This window comes from Ananas comosus, linkage group 1 (genome assembly GCF_001540865.1).
Source record: "Ananas comosus cultivar F153 linkage group 1, ASM154086v1, whole genome shotgun sequence".
NCBI lineage: Eukaryota > Viridiplantae > Streptophyta > Magnoliopsida > Poales > Bromeliaceae > Ananas > Ananas comosus.
The window spans coordinates 1,990,512-2,010,148 of NC_033621.1; the positions used below are offsets into that span (position 1 = coordinate 1,990,512).

Consider the following 19,637-nt stretch of genomic DNA (forward strand, 5'->3'; position numbering starts at 1 on the left):
TTTTTGGCGGTGCCCACTGAGGACTACTTGTGTTTACAGTAGTTCTCACGCCCTGTTCTTTTACCGCTATTTTGCAGAGCCGCAGGTACAGGCTGCTGCTTCCTCTGCTGAGCAGGATCGTGGCAAGGGCGTCGCGAGCTAGAGCCCTACCAGACTGATCGTGTTAGAGGCGTCCTCCCCTTACAGCAGGTAGTGATTTTTCTTTTGGAGCTTTTGTACATAGCAGTTGAACTCGCCAGTGCGAGTGGTTTTGTACTTGGGATTTGTGACTATGTATAAAAAGCTCATTTACTTTAGTTATTTCTTCTGCTCTATACTACTGTTTGTAGTATTGTTGTTTCTACAGGTACCAGTGACGCTTCGTATACAGGAAAAATTTCTTGTATACGGCGGATTTGTCGGCGTGCCCGGGGAACGAGACATCCGGGGCGTGACAACTTCGATCACTAGGCAAATGATATCGAAAAATCGCAAAATTTATTTCTAGATATTTCAAATACTCTAGATCAAGTCTAATGGAGCCGATCGTCGATTAGAAAGTCCGAACATCAAAAATAACTTGGAAGCACGGAGCGCTCTGTGCTTCCAGAAGCATACCAGACGCACTCTTATATTATATATTATTACCGAAAGTTCCTCTTCATGTTCTAGATTTATATATCCCTATATACTATTCACTTTTTTATATACCACCATGCACCTTTACACTGTATAACGTATATATATACGTTAAATATCAAGTTTGGTCAAAACTTATTTGTTTCACTCATAACCCTTCAAAGTTCAAACATTGAAAATATAATCAACTTCAGTTGCATCAAAGTCCAAGAATATGTTAAAAAAAATTTCTATTAATTTCTCGAGTACAAAATCTAGAACAATCCCTAATTCAACAATATTCTCACAATCATCATTTACTTGAGAGTCGGAACTTAAATAACTCAACATTTTAGGCTTGGTTACCGACCGTCCCTAGAGCAAGTGGCAAAGGGCTTGGTGGTTGGTACCCGAGACCCAAGTTCGAATCCTAGTTGATTCATATTTCTAGCTAAGTTTATTTCTAAATGAAATAAACGAAGCGGGTGAGGTTGCAGACAAAGCATGTTAATTACTTGAGGTGTAAAAGTAGTACAATAAAAAAAAAATGTCATCATATGCTTTCGATCCAATTCCAAAAAAAAAATGTCATCATATACTTTCGATCCAATTCCTTTCGGCCTAATAGTACAATGCGAAATGGGCTTTTAATTAGCTATATATCTTCTAAATGATGTGGGACATGATTTAAATATATATGAAATGCGAACTATTCAATAACCATAATCCAAGTATACATCTAAGCCATTTGATGATCATTATTAGTAAGAATTGATAAGTTTAGCTGAAGAAAAATATAACTAATTAAGGTGAACAAAATTAAGCAACCGAATTTTTTTTTTCTCTATAAATGTTGCGGTTTCGATTTTTCTGTTCATAACATTAATGTTTTCTCTATAAATGTTGCGGTCTTGACTTTTCTGTTCATAACATTAATGTAAGCAATCACCTATTGTAAACATAACATATTCATGCAGAAAATTAACGACCACAAAAAGAAAAATTATAGCATGGAAGCAAAGATTATTTCCTCCTTTAAGATCTAAATGAAGACATAAAATTACTAGTTAGAGTGATCACCAACTTTGAACTTCACTCTTCATGGATTTATTATATACTGATCAGTTCCTACCTTTGACACCACTTTTCTTACTCAAGATCCCTTTTCAATGGCTTTGTATTCTCAACATCGTCGATAAGATACTTCAACTCTTCATCTTCCTCTCGTCGAAGGCGTCTTCTTTCTTCAACTCTTGAGGGACATCAAATTCTTCCAAGTAATTGTTGTCGTCGGAAATGAAACCTGATTGCTGTTGATCATCAGGGTCTATAGGGCTTTGATGGATCGGTCGCGCCCTCTTTGGTCGAACCCAATTGAAAGGACTATCAAAAGCATATTTTAATAAGAGCGGAATATTACACATTGGCATAGTAATTGGTACAAGCTGAAAAAAAATGCAACAACAGGTAATGTTAACACTGAGCTCTAATTTAACACTGAGCTTTAATTTATCTTCTACTACCAAGAGAAGGACATACTGCACAGCCATCTATCACCTATAATAAGATTACACCAACAACATTATATAACACTGACTATCGACTACAATAAGATCACACCACTGACTATCGACTGTAATAAAATATAAACGGTAACAAAGTCTCACAAATAGTACATAAACACTTCTTACTCTATATGGACCCACATGCCCTCACTTGGAATCAAATCATTAACCAGAAATAACATATAGCAACCCGGTGGTGCTAGAATAGGTGATGCTTCTTACTCTATATGGACCTACATGCCCTCACTTGGAATCAAATCATTAACCAGAAATAACATACAGTAAACCGGTGGTGCTAGAATAGGTGATGCTGGCACTGCTGTAGTAACGCCATAACTGCGATTTGCATTCTCCGCTACTTTCCCTAGTTCCAAAACCAGCAACCTCTGGTTGATGGAAAAGGAGTGAGTTGCGAACGAAGGGGCCACCATAGTGACAAATATACGATCGTTATGTATCACCCCAAAAAAGACACTCATTATGAAGTATAAGCTATCACTAAATAACTTTATTGGATGAGCAAATAATATGATATCTTCACGCTTAAAGACGTCTCGGTCCCAATTTGTTAGTGTAGTTATTAACATAACTGAAATCTATATATGTAGTTATTAACATAGCGGAAACCAACCTATATGCTGCATGCTCTACGATATGATCTTTTCTTCTATTAGTTGATATATTATTAAACAATTTCATTATCAAGTAATAAATTAAATCCTTTATTTATTCAACTGTCTCACATATAAAAGGCGTGTGCTATTCGTTAATGTTTTATGCAAGTAGAAAAGGCTATTTGGATAGTCTCTATATTCTAATGGTATGTCTATACTAACAAATTTAATACACATCAATTTAATTAGGAAGGAATTTTATGAAGGAAATTAAACTCAAATAAACAACTAAAAAATTTTCTGTTACCATTCATTAATGACTGAATTCGTTACATAAATAGGATTGCATTAATAAAAGGTAAATTTTCCGTTACCATTCATTAATGACTGAATTCGTTACATAAATAGGATTGCATTAATAAAAGGTATTGATGACATAAATAGCTACAGCGTTTGAAAAATCTATAATTTGTAACTAATACACTAAAACGTAAAACTGTAAACCCTAAAACCGAGAGAAGTCGGCAAACAAAAATCTATAATTTGTAACTAATACACTAAAACGTAAAACTGTAAACCCTAAAACCCAGAGAAGTCGGCGAACAATCAACGGGGACAACTAGGGTACGTAACAAGGGTCTTTAATGCATCTATTGATAGAAACCCTAAAACCAAATGACGTCGGCGAACGATCAACAGCAGGACAACAAGGGTCTTTAATGCACCTATTGATAGAAACTCTAAAACCCAGCGAAGTCCGCGTACCATCAACAGCAGGAGAATAAATAAGTCTTTAATGAATGTATTCCCTTTATGCATAATGCGATATTTTTCTTTCCAAATTGTATGAATAATAATAGTCATAAAATGGTGAAAGAGAAAAGGACAAGAAATAGCTTCTTTCTTAATGAATTAATTCCACATCGATTTAATTAGAAAGGAATTTCATTAATGAATTAATAATTCCACATCGATTTAATTAGAAAGGAATTTCATGAAGGAAATTGAACTCAAATAAACAAAAAAAAGAAATTTGGTTGACATTCATTTTTTGCGCCAGAGATGACTGCGTTAGTTAAATAAATAGGATCGCATTAATCAGAGATATTGAAGACATAGATATCTGCAGCCTTTGAGAAATCTATAATTTATAATTAATACACTAAGGCCCTGTTTGGATACCCCTAAAAACGTAGGCAAATGAGCGAGCCAGCTCGTGTTCGACTGGTGTTCGGCTCGATATTCGGCTCGCTCGAGCTCGGCTCGAATTAAATTCAAGCAAGCTTGAGCCTAAATTTAGGCTCGAAATTAATTTCAAGCCGAGCTTGACTATTGCTTGGCTCGCTCGAATTAGGCTCGAAAAGCTCGAAATATATATATATATATATATATTAAAAAATATATAAATATAATAATATATTTTAATTATATATAAGCTGAGTGAGTAATCTGATTTTAATTAAAATTGGGTCAATATTATTGATGCATAAAAACAAATTCAATAGACAAACAAAGGGGCAAAATTACACTAAATTTATACTTTTTCCCTTTATTTCTTTCTTTTTTACAGAGCTTTAAATTTCTAATCTCTTTCTCTCTCTCTTTTTCTCTGTCTCTCATCCAAGTGGCCAAGCCTGAAACCCTCCAAGNCGGGCTCCGTTGCCACCCATTTGTTTTCGATGGTAGAGCCTCCAAAACGACTATCGGTACCGTTGAACATAATCAAATTTCAAATCTTTTCGACATTATTTGCCTAATGATCAAAGGGTTTCAAAATTTGTAATCTTAATAGTCGATATGAGGCATTTTCTTGTTTAACAGCGTAAAGATATCCAAATCAATTGAATTTTTGTTAGAAAATTTTTTAAACTATTTAAAACAAGATCTATACTCTTGATCTTGATTGCAAGACTCTTATCATCATTTTTTAAAGAATATTCATTTTCAGCCGTTCATTTTTGTGTCCACTCGATGGATAAGAGAACAATATAAAAAATGTATGAAATTTAATACCGAACCAAATAGAACATCAAAATTTTAAAAAATGCACGAACAAAAGCAGGTATAAAAGTTTAAACCCGAAACCACACCCGAATAAAAAACCAAAGATCCATACCCGAAATCCGAAAAAAGAACCAGATTATTTAATATACATAATTTAAAAATATTAATTGTTTAAAAAGCTATACTTAACAAATCTATGATCTTATTTTTAGGGTTAATTTCATATAGGTCCCTACAAACATAGTGAATGACAAATATATTTTTACAAAGTTCAACTTTCATATGTTACTAGTGTAGGAACCCGTGCGTTGCGACGGGTAGAGAGCATTGCAATAAAATTTATGAATTATAAAATATCTATAGAAGTAATAAAATCTNCACTTTCTTACCGTACGTAATACAAGTTTTCCGTAATTCCAAACGAAGCCTAAGTCAAAGGCAGATTAAGAAATAGGATGGGATGACAAATTAGCTTGGATCAATTATAATCCTTAATTATTATTTATTCAATCAAAATATTGTACCCTGGATGGGGTTTAAAAACTTTGTTTCAATTTTTAGTATTTTAAAAAAATTATAAAACTAGTGAGTAAATATAAGCATTAAAAAGATAATAATGCAAAAATTTATGTTTTTATATAGATGTGCAAGTAGAGGTCCTCTAAAAGTCAAGTGAGGCTAAGAAATTGGATGGGATCACATATTAGGTTGGATCAATTATTGAGAAATTATTATTATTGCAATCAATCAAAATATTGTACCCTATTCAGAATTTAAAATTTTTTTCTCACATATTTAATAAATATTTTAAATAAAATTAGTAAATAAATATCATTATTCGAAAGATCAAAATAAAAAATTTATATCCATATATATAAATGTAAAGATAACATTATCCTAAGTTAAATTACCTATAATAAAAATTAGATTGGGTGGTTCTGATACTTAATTATTATTTCAATCAATCAAAATGATGTGCCCCACTGTGGAGACACTTATGTACTATGCTACTATTAGATTCATGCTTAGTGTACAACAGGACAATACGATGATTTGCTGATGCTTACTAAACTTAGTAGCTAGAGCCCAGATTACAAAATTATGGAACATTCTAGTTATTTACCCCCTTAGCTTTTTCCCATTTTTGTAAAATCTTAACATGGTCCAACTTGTTGGTTTAGGCTTAGTTTGTTATTGAAGCCTATCTGATGCTGATAGATGAAATGAAGTTAGAAAAAAAACATATAGAAATATGCTTACGCATTATCCGATGGAACCACAAAAAATATATCATAATCAACTTATCACAATATGCGGAACGTAATATTACGTACACTTTCTTACCGCATGTAACGCAATCTTCTCGTAATCCCAAATGAAATCTTAATTTTTCAGTAAAAAAATCAGCCCAAAAAATTTCTTTTTTTTTTTTGAGAGATAGGTAGAACGCTACCCGCTTCGTTTATTTCATTAAGAAATAAACTTAGCTGGAAATGTGAATCAACTAGGATTCGAACTTGGGACCTCTGGTACCAACCACTAAACCCTTCGCCACTTGCTCTAGGGACGGTCGGTACAAAAAATTTCATATTAGTCTCATAATTCCTTACTAGTGTAGGAACTCATGCATTGCGGCGGATAAAGAGCATTGCAATAAAAATTTATGAATTATAAAATATCAATAGAAGTAATAAAATGTAAGATGATAGCCATTGGGGAAGGCGCATTGTGACTCAAATGAAAATTTTCATACGACGTCAGCTGATCAAAATTTGTTCCTTGACAATTACATTTATCAAATATACTAAAGCAACTATAACCAATAAAAGGGATGTGCAGTAAGGTATAGCCAGCACAGATTTTGATAGTTAATGAAATATCATATAGATCCAACTTGATTGATAGACATAATAGTAAAGACAACGGGGCAGGCGCATTGCGAAAGTATTCCTATATACAAAATGTTCAATGTCTGCATAGAAATAGCTAAGAAAATGTTACAGTAAATAAGTTTATTGCCTTCATAAATTCAACATCACTCACCCCACAACTATCGTAACACGTTTATACTCATAGATTGTAGCTATAGGGATCATTGTTTGTGATACTAAAGATAATAGTATAAGAGATGAAATAATTTTCTTACTAATAGTTTTTTGGTAAAATATTCTTTTTATACTTTTTTTTGTATCATCACAACTCATACAAATCAAAGAAAAAAAAATACAACGGTAGAGGATTCAATGATATCACACATTGGATTGAAGCAATATTCCTCAAATTGCAAATTTGTTGCCTTGCAAATATTTCCTGATAAGAAATATTACTAAAATTAGTTATTGATGATAATTAATTAATAAGGCATCTAGTTTGATCTCTTTGAACTATAAAAATACTTAAAATTCATAAGAGTCCTATAAATAAGCAACTGTGGAAGAGCTTTACAATTAGATTAAAATTGTTGATCCACAAATGTAAAATTAAGGGTATTAATCAAAGATCTTGCATGGTTTAATTTGTGGATCTAAGACAAAATCAGTTGCCTTTGTATGTAAGGGCCTTGATACAGAAGAATTAAAAGAGAATGACCTAGTAAATTTTTTATCATGGCACCAACACCAGTTAGGAAGAAGACTAATGTGGGAAATAAAAAGATATACTTAAAACCTTGTATTGAATATAAAAGATTGGAATGCTAAATATTACTTTCATTCGAGCTTCCTGGTTTACTAATAAGAAGCTTACTCCCAGTATTTTCTAGATTAAGTACATTTAATCAAGTATATAACGAAAACTCAAGAAAAATAAAAATAAATAATCTACGGATGATAACCAAATAACATGATCAAGTATCACTTTCTAGTATTTGTTATCTTCAATTTTAAGCTATCTTAAGCTTCTGTGACCAATTGGTAAATATTGTTGAAAACAAAATAAAAAAATAAAAATACCACAATGTATCCAGATCCTCACATTTTGGGTGATTTGGAAATAGGCGTCTTGAACCTTTTTTTTAAATTTCAACTCCCAATTATTGATTCTATACTTGACGGAAGCTAAGTACAATAAAAAAAGGGGTAAAACTACATGAAATCAGTCTCAACTATAAGCCAATTTTGCAACAGAGCTCTCAACTATTTTTCTTCTAAGTGACATACCATTAACTTTTAATTATCTTAATATGAATTAGTTTGCTAAATTGAATCACAGATTCATAAAAAAAAATTGATAGGTCTGTTAACTATCAACTGTTATGGTTAATCTAATTAGCAGTTTCATCAACCGGAAAAGCATTTGGAACATACAGAGTCACAAAAAAAAAGAATAGAAATTGACCTCAACTGGAAAATTATCTTTGACGTCTGTACGATTCTCTCAGGCCATATAAAATAAGTATAGAAATTGACTATAAAGACTAAAGAACGTATAGAATCATAAAAAAATTATTCACCTTTAATTAAACTGCCATAGTACGTGCGAGGGGTCTTCAAATTGGCTTCATCATCCTCCTAGCATATTCGGTACTTGATGAGTTTACCCTTGAGCTTAATAGTTGATGCATGTCACCAAATTTTTTCTAAATGAAATATTTCTTTGCAAGCCATAATAGATCAAACCATGATCAAAAGCACCAATATGGATAAAATATATAATTAAAACAAATTGTTGATGTACCTTGAGATCACGCCAAGTGAAGAAAACTTGATGGACCGAATTGGAGATCAGCACCACATATACAACTAAGCTAGTTGTTGGATACCATCAGAAGAAACCTAAGAAATTAAACATTTAAGAAGATTTCAGCTTCAATCAGGAGCTCCAAATACTTTGCATCAATAAATCAACATTCTCTCTCTCTCTCTCTCTCTCTCTTATACACACACACACATTAAGAAAAGCACAAAGGCAACACAAACATATCTGTAACATGAAAACTGATGTATACAACAAAAAAAATTGCAAAACTTAGTAAATACAATGGGTTTTAAAAAATTATTGTCTTAATTGTCTTGTGCATCAAAGTTGAGATATTGCACCTCAAAATAACATCAATAGAATAAGACAACAAAGGCAAAATATGAAGACCATCGAAAGCTTTTCCGGCTATTGCATTTATATTCTCCACTCAACCCTAGGATTCAAGAACTAAAAAATAGGTAGCAAACACTATTCATATATTATTAATAGTATTGTAATAACTAAAATATCCTTGATATTAAGATCATCTTTATTTGATTCTCAAAGCAAATTTGTAAACTGAGTAGTAAAACATGTAAAAACTAAAGCAAAACTCAAAGAATAATATTAGTACAAACTTCAAAATTTCAATAAAAGGTAAAATCATTTGTCTTTCATTAGAGAAAAAGACAATTGCACCTTCTTGAATCAGAATGCCTCGAATGAATAAATAGTTAAAGAAAGACAAATAAACATGCAAAACTAAGCAAACCATAACTATCAAAAGTGCCCTATATCACTTATAAGAGTAAAAAAGTACACCGCATCTAGGAAACTATACTATTTGATCTAGCAGATATGGATGGACCCACTAAGAGCTGATAATAAGAACATTAGCTACTATATGCATAGCAAGGCATGCAGCTGTAAAAATAAAATCACAAAAATCAAAATTAATTTTCTCCATTATCAAAAATACTATCCTAAAATCTTATAAAAAGAATGATCAAGATACAATTTTTTTTAAAAAAATCCAACACAACATAAGGCCTTTTTCAAATCAAAATAGCTCAAGAATTACGAAGGCCTTAAATTAAAAAGAGAAGAATATCTTTCCCATTGCAAAAGTCTAATTTTGGAGGTTTTTAGAATTAATCGGACCTCATACTTATAGTAATTTAATCCTATATTGTCCAAAATACACATTTAACGTCAATTATTGATCACAATAGATCCAAATTTTCCCTCAAAACAAAAAGTTGCTATAAAAATTGTAAAGATATAACAGCACGACGATGACACCATCTCCAAATGAAGAACTCCTTTGGAATGCTGCACTATTCCTCAACCACGTTTTCATTAAATAAATATAATTGACTTGATGTAGTTTAAGAAATCTAACACTAAATTAAATTGCTTCTATGCAATCTCATTTGATCTAAACGTAACTCAATACTATCTAGCAGTATTTGATTTTCGGATCTTGATCAATATTTCTTTAATTAATGAACAATCTATTAGAGCTATTCAACAATAGCTCTAATTGTCTCAAAACAAAAGAGCCATAAAGAAGAAACAAAATATATATGCCATCTACCTTCGTGAAAGATGACTTCGAATTATTTTTAGGTTTTGAAGAAGCACAAAAAATGACATCTAACCATTTCTTCTGAGGCGCTCTTGAATTCAATTGTTATTAAATCATTACAAAACTGAACAACAGTACAATACTTTGGAAAATAAAAATTCAAGTGTGTTTTTCTCCAGTAGTAAAATCTATAAATTGAACTAACCAATATGACCGTTCAAAACAGATGACTGCCCAGAATTACCATGCCAAAAGAAAAACTTCCAAAAGAGTGTACGAAGACGGGGATGATAATGAAGATGATAACGACAATGACGATGAAAACCTCATGGAAGCTTGCAGGATTTTGCCAGAAGTCGCAGGGTTGTTCCAAATCTGCAACCAGAACCACCTCATCAATTACGAAATCAAAGTAACCTCAAAATTAATCAAAATAATGTGCATAAATCAAATCCCAATGGATACAACAACTGCATCAATTATGAAATTAAAACTAATCTCAAAATTAATCCAAATACTGCAAATAAATTAAATTAAATTAAATCCTAGATGGACACGTAGTAAGAATTCGTGATTGGAAAAAAATAAATTAGGTTTAGGGTTTTCCATTTTCCAAACTTACCCCCTCGATCTGTATATAGTCGCGGTCCAATTAGCTTCTTCTACCGAAAAAGCCATTCGATTAGCTTCTTCTTCAACAAATCCGGCAAGAACACCATCAGCTCCTCCTGCAAGGATGATTCCCAAACCATAGCCCAGGTTTTGATTCATTAGATTCTTTTGTCTATATTGATTGGATTCAAAATTTATTTTTTATTGCTAATAGTTACTTGAAAAAAGAATCTCATAAAAGAAAACTAAGAATCGAACGCATTTATTTTATCTAAAATATAAATATCGGACTCGCTCATCGGAGATTCTATTTCGTTTTGTCATCTTTTGAATTAGAGACTCCGAGCTAGGGTTTCGGCGAACTCACCGGGCGAGGAGGGGGTAGGAGAAGATGGTGGCAGTGGAGATTGGAGCGGCGGGGTTGCGGATCCCGAGGGAGGCGGCAGGGGTGCTGCAGGGACTCACGGCCCGGTGGTTCGACGGAGGCGCCGTGGGGGCGGCGGCGGCGGAGGAGGGGCGGTAGGCGCTCGAAGTGGTGCCGATGAAACGGGCATACTTGAGAGAGGGAAAGGGAAGGAGAACAGGCGGACAAAGCTTAAAAAAAAAAAAAAAAAAACTAAGAGAGAGGAGAAGTGGGGAGAAAAAAACGGACGCGGAGGAGAGGGAACGACGCATAAAGGAGGGGAGAAGCAACGGATGGGGGAAAAAGAAACGACGCGGAGGGAGGGGAGGTGAAACGCTCCTAAGGCGTAAAAAAACCAGAAAAAAGAGAGGCGGTTCGGTTCGGTTCAGAGTTTTAAAGACGTAGTGAGCGGTTTGGTTCAGAGGTTCAAAAACGTAGTGAATGGTTCGGTTTAGATGTTAGAAGCGGTTCAGTTTGGTTTAAATGTTAGAAGCGGCTCGGTTCAAAATAAACGGTTCGGTTTAAAAAATAGGTAGATGAGGGTGAAGGAAGGCTTGACACGTGGCAAAAATATTGGGGATTCATATTAGTTTATAGATGATTTTTATCTTTTCCTTCATTAAGTTTTTAATTAATATATCTAATTGATACATATAAACGATTTTGCTATTAAAATTTCAATTAATATATTTAAATGTTTCCACAACCAGATATGATTTTTATCTTTCTATTTCTAATTAATTAATCATGACCCTTCCACATTATTTTTCCTTCACCTCTCACTGTCATTTATAATTCTCATATTTTTATTTCTAATTAATTCATCATGACCTTCTCCTAATTATATATAATCTTCACAATTCTATTTCTAATTAATTCATCATAATCTTTTTCATTTTCTTCACCTCTCACTACCATTTATAATCCTCATATTTGTATTTCTAATTAATTCATTATGGCTTTCCCCTTTTCTCCATCAAACTTTTAATTAATCCATCTAAACGATCAGTCGTCATCTACAATTCTCACATTTCCATCCCTCATTTTTTCTCTAAATTACTGCCTCCCTCTCTTCCTCCCTCTCCCTCACTAATGTGTGCGCACCTTTCCTCTTCGCTGCGACCAAAGAGATCTTTGTCACCGACACTATCGTTGTAGCCAGAAAAAAGCATCCTCGGTCCCATCCGCACCGCCAACAATGACGGATCTTTGACTAGTGTGGCGAATGATATACACAAAAATATTTATACTCACAATATGCGCGTGGGGCCCTTTATTAGTTCAAACGCCTTTGTACACACCAACTGCACAGAGAAAGCAAAGTTGAAGACTCCATCTTAATCATTTTTATTGTTGTTTCTTAAATTAAAGATAAAAATGATGGAAGAAATTAATTCTGAATCACAACAAAAAAATGAGGAAAATGATTGGAGATTAAGATCGAGCCTTTTTATAGAGGCCAACTTTAAATCAAGTACAGATTAACCCTGTTTGTGAGCTGTGTACCACTAATTACGTCCCACTAATTCGCTACATAAGCTTAACTCATGACCATGTCGAGGTCAAACCAAGTCAACATAAAATAGAGCCACCTATAAGACGTTTACTTGGAACTTGCTAGGTTGCTTCATTTTATAACCCTCTCCTCACCCTCCCTATAAATAGCTTCAAAACTCCCTTCCACAAAGCCAATTAGTACTCAACAAAGAAGAAGAAGAAGAAGAAGAAGAAGAAGAAGAGAGTTTTAGAGAGANGTTCACAAATTTTAAAAAAATCTCGTGAATCGCATAGACACGTGAGAATGTGGAGCGAGTTTTCACTTTCCACCTTTTCCAAGCGAGGAAAATAACAATTTTTTTTTTTTTTTATGTTAACCCAAACGAGCAGAAAATTTATTTTTAGTCTAGAAATATTTTAACAAACAGCCTCTTAAATAGGGGTGAAAATATATAGGCGTCTTCGTATTTGATAATATCTGGATCCGATCGAATATGAATACGAATATGATTTTAAAAAATTAAATTTTTTTGAATATCCAAAAAAAATATAAATATGGATATCCAGACTTACGTATTGTTAGTTTTATATTCTTTATATTTTTGGATCCGCGTGGCCCAATTTCACTCGCCCATCCTATCCAAATTTCCTTCCTCTACAGTAATTTTTTTTTTTCTGCTTTTCTAATTTATTGCAATTCAAGATATGTTGTGAAAAAATAAAGTGATTTTTTGTTCTACTCGATTATTTTATAATAAGATATATATTAAAATTATATATTTTATATGTGAAGAAATATAGTTAGAAAATAAGATAGACAAATAAAATAAATTTTTGTATATGTGCATATTAATATTATATTATTAGTTAAATACAGATTCCATTCATATTCGAATTATATTTTTAATAGATATAATAATAAAAATTTAGCATATGATATATATATATTCATATCCGAATTCGTATTAAAAAATAAATAAATACGAATATAGTTTCGTCAAATATCCAAGTATTTTCGATCCGTTTTCACTGGATAGTAAAATTTAATTATAATATGTAATGATTTACAAACTTCAGGTCTAAAATTACTGTAAACTTACAAAAGTTAAAAAAATGAAAAGCTCGTATTCCGTATGATTTGATTTTAAATAAACGCGGCGGCGTTCACCCAGGCATTTCCGTAATAAACCCGAACTCGGAGGGCACTTACTTTCGCGCAAAGCGACAAATAACGATAACAACATCACACCATTAACAACCGGAGAGCGACCCGAGGCGGAGGCGGCTTATTATTCTATTCTTTTTTATTATTTATTTATTTATTCATTTATCGGCGTTAAAAATAACGTGAGTAGTCGCGAGTATTAAACGAAGGGCGCAACAACAACAAACACACAACAACAACAACAACACAACATAGGGAAAGAAGAGTCGAGAAAATTAGAGACATTTTTTTTAAAAAAAAGGAAATTAAGAGAGAGAGAGAGAGAGAGAGAGAGAGAGATAGCGAAGGGTTGCGAAAAAGGAGACATGCTCCCCTCTCGGAGGTATGCTTCGGAAAAACCCAATCGACCTCTCATCTACGTTTCCTACTCTTATTGGCGTTGACCACGATCCACGTCCTTTTTCTTTTTCCTTTTTTTTTTTGTTTCCCCTTATCGATTATGGTATGATTTTGGAACTGGTGTTGGTGCTTTTCTTTTTTTGCGGTGAGTATAAGAGATTTTAGGGTTTTTGTTGTTTATGTTGTTGTTGTTGTTGTTGTTGTTGTTGTTGAGTTTGTATCTTGATCGATGATGCTATCTATTTCAATCTCTTTCAAAGTATTGTTCCTGGTGACGTGAATTATGTTAAGTTTAGGAGCTATTTTGGTGGGGGAAAAAAAAATCTTATGGTATGTGCTTCAGAGCACAATCAGATTCGTACTTTCGACTGAGGTCTAGTTTTGAAATTGTATTTTTATGATTACAGAGTCTCCAAGTTCGAGAAATTCAAAAGCATTTTAAAGCGGCGAAAAATGATGGTTAAAATCGCCATTCCGTAGCATCGGAGGAGCAGAGCTCTATCGGAGGAGCAGAGCTCTAAAATGCTTCGAATTAGCTCTAGTCGTGACTAAATGAGAACTTGTTTTTTGATCCCTGTATGTTGCCAGTTGTTTTGAAAGATGCAACTCGGTTCCTATTTTCGATCTGTTTCGGTCTCGCATATCTCGAGAGCTTCTTAGAAGACCTGGGGGGCAAGATTCTGTTGCGTGTTGCGATTTTACATGCATTGTCCTCGGAACATTTACGGAGAAGAAAGATCTTCCTAGGTTAGAGTTATGCGCAAAAAATAAGATTTTGTTGGCGTGCAACTTGATTTATATACCGATCTTTGTTTGTTGCAAAATTTCCGTTGCTCGAGTTTTGTTTGGTGATTACCTGATGATGCTTTATAAACATGGGTGATCTACTGTTATCTTCACTAGTATTATCGAATTCTTTTAGCATCTGCTTTTCTTACAATATCATTATGGACAAAATGCAGATTCGCCTAAGCTCGTGGAATTCCTCGACCAAGGCCTGCTTTTGACTTCAAGCATCTCACCGACGGCAACCATCTGGTTTTCGAGTACTTGTATATGAGTAAGAATAGCCTGGAATTTCATGGTAATCAGATCGAGCAACTAGGTCATCAAATGCCCGGCCCGGACAACTCATTGATTCGATTAAATTCTGGGTCTCATCAGGGAGTGTCTAAAATGAGCAAGGACAGCCTTCCTGAGCAACAGACTTTAGCACGATCAGGTACTGTTTTAATCTCATCCCTTGTGCTGCGTTTTAGATTTGATACGCTTCATGCGCTCCTGAATGATTCAGTATTAACCGGCAAATATATTTTCTTTGGCTTCTTTGTCCTCTTTCCCCCTGTTTAAACCATTCTTTAGCTTCGCCGTAAGTTGTTTCTTTTTGGTTTGAATCCGTTCTTTTGGGTTATTGTGTGTGAAAGTTTCTGTTCGACTTGTCTTTGTTCTTTATCCGGTTTTGCTAAGCCTTGTCTCGCCATTCAGAATCTGCTTTATAGTCATTGATTATAGAATACGTTCCGGCCGGATTAGTGTTTTATAAAAGATCTGTTTCATATATAAAGATCTGTATCAACGGAATCCCATGTACCGTTTTGGTGACATTAAGATCACCATTATTCAGGTAGCAAATGGTCATCCTTATAACCTCTTTCATGCTATTTTTGCTCCTGTAATGAAGTTGAATGCTTAATCTCTGCCGCTAAACTACAGTTATCGGACTGGGTTGTAATTCTTTCATCTAGGTGATTGCAGTAGTTACAGAGAACAGGAAGGTGTCCAAGTGAGGTCAGCGCTGTCTGGGGGAAAAGCTGAAGGCACTTTGCCATCATCGCAAGTTGATTATAGCCAGTTTGTAAGTATCACCCCATGTTCCAGAAGCAGCTTCGGTTGTTTAAGCCCCTGCTTACCCACATTTTCCTCAATGTATTAGCCTTACTATAAAACTTACTGTTTTTCCTGGGCTTTTTTGTTTAGGCTTCGCTACCGTACCCGTATTCCGCGCCATTCTATGGTGGCGTCCTGACCCCATATGGAACTCCTAACATTGTAGGTGACGTTTATCTTACTCTGTTCTGTTGCACAGAAGAAAAATTAGTTGTTTCATACTTTCTCAAGGATTAAGTTATTGTGATCATTTTTTGTCCATTAACGGGAAATAGTGCCCTTGAATTTTATGGGGGTCTCACGTGAGTGATTAATTGGTAGTAGTAAAAGCATATGTTTCCGCTTTTATATATATATATTAAGTTTTCTACTCTTGGATTAAAATATATGCGGTTAGGATGATGTGGGCCCCTAAGGTTGAGTGGGTGGGTAGTTGAATAGTATAATCAAACGGATGAAATGATAAAAGAGGTAAATCTAACGGCAGAAAACTTGATAGCACTAAATGTTTCGTGCTATCAATAGTATCCCGGCCGGACTCTATATATATATATATATATATATATATATAAAATCGATTCACTGTTGGCATTTTTATGGGTCATGGTTTAATGTTAGTGTGTAATGTAAATAGTTAGGTTATAATATTGTGATGTAAAATAATAAAATGATTGTTATATGCACATGTTTTTTCAGTAATATACATGACATAAGCAATAGTAAAATTGGTGGATTTAATGTCACTCATTAATGGGGTACGTGCCTTTATAGTCCTTTGAATTGTGAGAGTCATATAATGTATTGCTGTAACCACACCATGTAATTATCCTGTTTGTATTTGTGACACTCATATAATGGTTCCTTGCAGCATTCCAAAATCACCCAATATTCATCTGTGAAGACCACATTGACTATAAGTAAGATGTTTAATGAGATTGCTAACGGTTTAGGTTCGATTCTTCGAGTTTTTTAATATGCTTTAAGTTGCATCATTTGCACTAGATTGGCCTTTTAAGTCAGAGATTTAATTTCGATTCCATTTTCATGAATTTAAAACTAGAGAAAGGTTGATGCTCGGCAGAACTTGAGCTCATAGGGATATCCAGTTTCATATCCTTGCCCCTTGCATCTTTGGTTTGTTGTACAACTTTTCGGGTCTTTCGGAAGTACATTCTTTCCTATTGCATTTATTTCTAGTTATTTAGTTCTCGAACACCTGAACTGATCTTTTCTTACAATGCGCACTATATATATGTAGGTGGTGGGAAAGACCTGAGAAATTTACAATTTCTTTTTATGTTTCTTCTCGCTTTAATTTACTTTTTCTTGTACAAATATTACATAAAAAACAGATTCATGCCGATATGGTGGGAGTGGCACCTTCCGCCCGAATCCTGCCGCCTCTTGAACCCGCAGCAGAACCCATCTATGTAAATCCAAAACAATACAATGCAATCGTTCGGAGGAGGCAGAAAAAAGCAAAGTTGGAGGCCGAAAATAAAGCGGTCAAAACTCGAAAGGTAAAACCTTTAAATGCATGTTACAATCAATGCTCGGTTGGTTGGTATGAAAGTGGAGGCTTTAATTGAACCTGTTCATTGTTCTTTAGATAAGTTAATTGATATTTAGTGGTTTCCAAGCAAGTAACCTTGCCTTACCAAAATTTGCATCTAGTTCCATCCAAGTTATCAGTCACCGCGCAATGCCTCTCTGCGTATTTTCCTTCCCTTGTTATTATATATATTTATTTATAATTAGTTGTTCCAGTGATGCTTCTCCAAGTGGTTCTTTGTGAACACCTAATCCTGTTGGCAAATGCTCGATTGCCTACTTTGTTCATGTTCAATGTGCATGTACACAAGCATTTGTTGGTTATTTTTCTATGGATATCAAAATTATCAACAACATATTATTGCTGCACCCTGGAATCCTTTCGTGGATTAGAGAGAGAGAGAAAAAAAAACAATTGAATCCAAGATCATGACCTTTCGTGATCGGTTATTCCTTATTTTCCTTTTCAGCCATACCTTCACGAGTCTCGCCACCTCCACGCATTGAAGAGAGAGAGGGGATCGGGCGGCCGTTTCCTCAACAAAAAGCAGCAGCAGCAGCAAGAGGATCGTTCGCCTAACAATAACCCCTTGACCGAAACTCCTAACAGCTCAGATATCACTACTGTTTGCACAAGCGGCGGGCTATCTAATCCGCAGGAGCATCGTAGTTTCTCGTCGCCTGGTTTTTCTACTTCTCACGCCAGGGGCGGCAATACTCACGGCGGAAATAACCACGGCCCCTCTTGACGGTAGAGCGCAGGAAGTGCAGTCCCCCACCCCAGGCAAATCATCCTTGGCTTTCGATATTTTAAAACATACATCATCGCGGCTCAGCTTTAAATAGAAGCGAACTTACTGAGGACTGGGTGAAACAAAGTTTGAATATCGGGTTCTTTTGTCTAATCTTCTCTTTGGGCTGTTCATTGAATTCGACTCTTTGTTCTTGATTTTAAGTACATATGTATGATGGGAGCACTCACGCCTAATCCACTGAAAATAGTTTTATGTGACTCGGTAGTAGATCAATGTCATTCGTGCGCTTGTACATTTTTTTTTTTTAAATTTTGTTTACTAGGCATATTCGTAATTATATTATATTAATAATGACATACACTGACTGATCGTGCGCTGATGTGTTACGAATTTGAGCAATACAATTACTTTTCATACAGAGAGAAAAGGAAAAGGAAAAGAAAAGGAAAATTGAGAGATCAACCGAAGCACTGGGCGGAGGGGAGGGGTCCCGGGATGGAGCCGCGGTCGAGGAGTTGGAGGGCGAAGACGAGGGCGACGGCGAGGGCGGTGAGGTAGGAGAGGCCTTCGGCGGCGCCGAGGAGGCCGAAGGGGCCGGCGGGGAGGCCGGAGCCGGTGCGGGCCTTGGTGACGGCGGACCAGCCCACGATCGCCGCCACGACCAGGTAGCTCACCCCCTCCGCCGCCCCGATCGCGCCCCCCGGCCCCGGCGGCAGCCCGCACCCCGTCGTCCGCAGCGCGTACAGCGACGCCCCGATCACCGGGCACGCCGCCAGGCCCCCCGCCGCCGCCGCCGCCTCCACCGCCGCGCCGGCGCCGCCGCCCTTCCCCTCCCCCGCCTTGCACGTGATCCGGCGGGCGCGGGAGCGGGAGCTGGGCGGCGCCGCCGCGGGGGAAGGGAGGAGGAGCAGAGGCGGGGTTGCTTGGGACGACGACATGGGTACAGTAACTAGTAAAGCAATGGGCCAACAAGGGGTGGAGGAGGAGCTTCGCGCGCTATCCCCCTTTCGTTTTTTGCTTTTTGTTTTTTGTTTTTTTTTTTTTTTTTGCCCTTTATTTTCGCTCGCCTTATCCTGGAGATCTCATCTCAGAGACCCAAAATCTCTTTGCGGGTTTTCGGACTGTTTGGGTCGGAGTTGGATCCGGGTGTCAAAAAAAACCCGTTAATTCCTTTTTCCGAATCGGTGATCGCGTTAAGCTCGTAATCGGCTTGGTTAATTAGCGCTCCCACATAATTGCAGGAAGGTGTGCGTTTAATACTTAAAAAAAGAACAAAAAAATTTCAAATAAAATTTTGGCCAAATACAACAGCACCATCAATC

At 35.5% G+C, this 19,637-nt stretch overlaps 2 protein-coding genes and 1 long non-coding RNA gene across 13 annotated transcripts in view; 1 reads left to right on the top strand and 2 right to left on the bottom strand.

Moving 5' to 3' along the window:
* The window catches only part of LOC109711625, a 17,482-nt gene extending 6,107 nt beyond the window's left edge, over positions 1-11,375 (bottom strand). The window contains exons 1-6 of one of the 10 annotated variants that reach the window (XR_002216652.1): positions 11,026-11,373; positions 10,669-10,774; positions 10,291-10,421; positions 8,456-8,553; positions 8,232-8,372; positions 6,711-7,090 (exon numbers count right to left, since the gene is read on the bottom strand). This is a non-coding gene — a long non-coding RNA (uncharacterized LOC109711625). Of the gene's footprint in view, positions 1-6,710; positions 7,091-8,231; positions 8,373-8,455; positions 8,554-10,251; positions 10,422-10,668; positions 10,775-11,025 lie in introns of those variants that run through there. The other 9 variants (XR_002216658.1, XR_002216656.1, XR_002216651.1 and 6 more) reach the window with 9 other exon arrangements.
* Positions 13,913-18,582, top strand: LOC109722498 (nuclear transcription factor Y subunit A-4-like). Of its 2 annotated transcripts, XM_020250593.1 has the most exons (7): positions 13,913-14,105; positions 14,530-14,869; positions 15,085-15,344; positions 15,868-15,977; positions 16,100-16,171; positions 17,362-17,529; positions 18,031-18,582. In XM_020250593.1, exons 3-7 carry the CDS (start codon positions 15,179-15,181, stop codon positions 18,307-18,309), a joined length of 795 nt encoding a protein of 264 aa, XP_020106182.1. In that variant the 5' UTR covers positions 13,913-14,105; positions 14,530-14,869; positions 15,085-15,178; the 3' UTR covers positions 18,310-18,582. The 2 variants fall into 2 exon arrangements, with proteins under 2 accessions (XP_020106182.1, XP_020106173.1); XM_020250584.1 differs by lacking the exon at positions 14,530-14,869.
* On the bottom strand, positions 18,630-19,600 carry LOC109722510. The gene has a single exon (XM_020250603.1). It carries the CDS (start codon positions 19,251-19,253, stop codon positions 18,774-18,776), a length of 480 nt encoding a protein of 159 aa, XP_020106192.1. The 5' UTR covers positions 19,254-19,600; the 3' UTR covers positions 18,630-18,773.

What these genes read in the sequence shown, in the direction of transcription:
- LOC109722498 (XM_020250593.1), top strand. Translation starts at nt 15,179, where the DNA reads ATGAGTAAGAATAGCCTGGAATTTCATGGTAATCAGATCGAGCAACTA. An exon ending in ACAGACTTTAGCACGATCAG is followed by an intron (nt 15,345 to 15,867) that starts GTACTGTTTTAA and finishes TCTTTCATCTAG; the next exon opens with GTGATTGCAGTAGTTACAGA. An exon ending in AAGTTGATTATAGCCAGTTT is followed by an intron (nt 15,978 to 16,099) that starts GTAAGTATCACC and finishes TTTTTTGTTTAG; the next exon opens with GCTTCGCTACCGTACCCGTA.
- LOC109722510 (XM_020250603.1), bottom strand. Translation starts at nt 19,253, where the DNA reads ATGTCGTCGTCCCAAGCAACCCCGCCTCTGCTCCTCCTCCCTTCCCCC.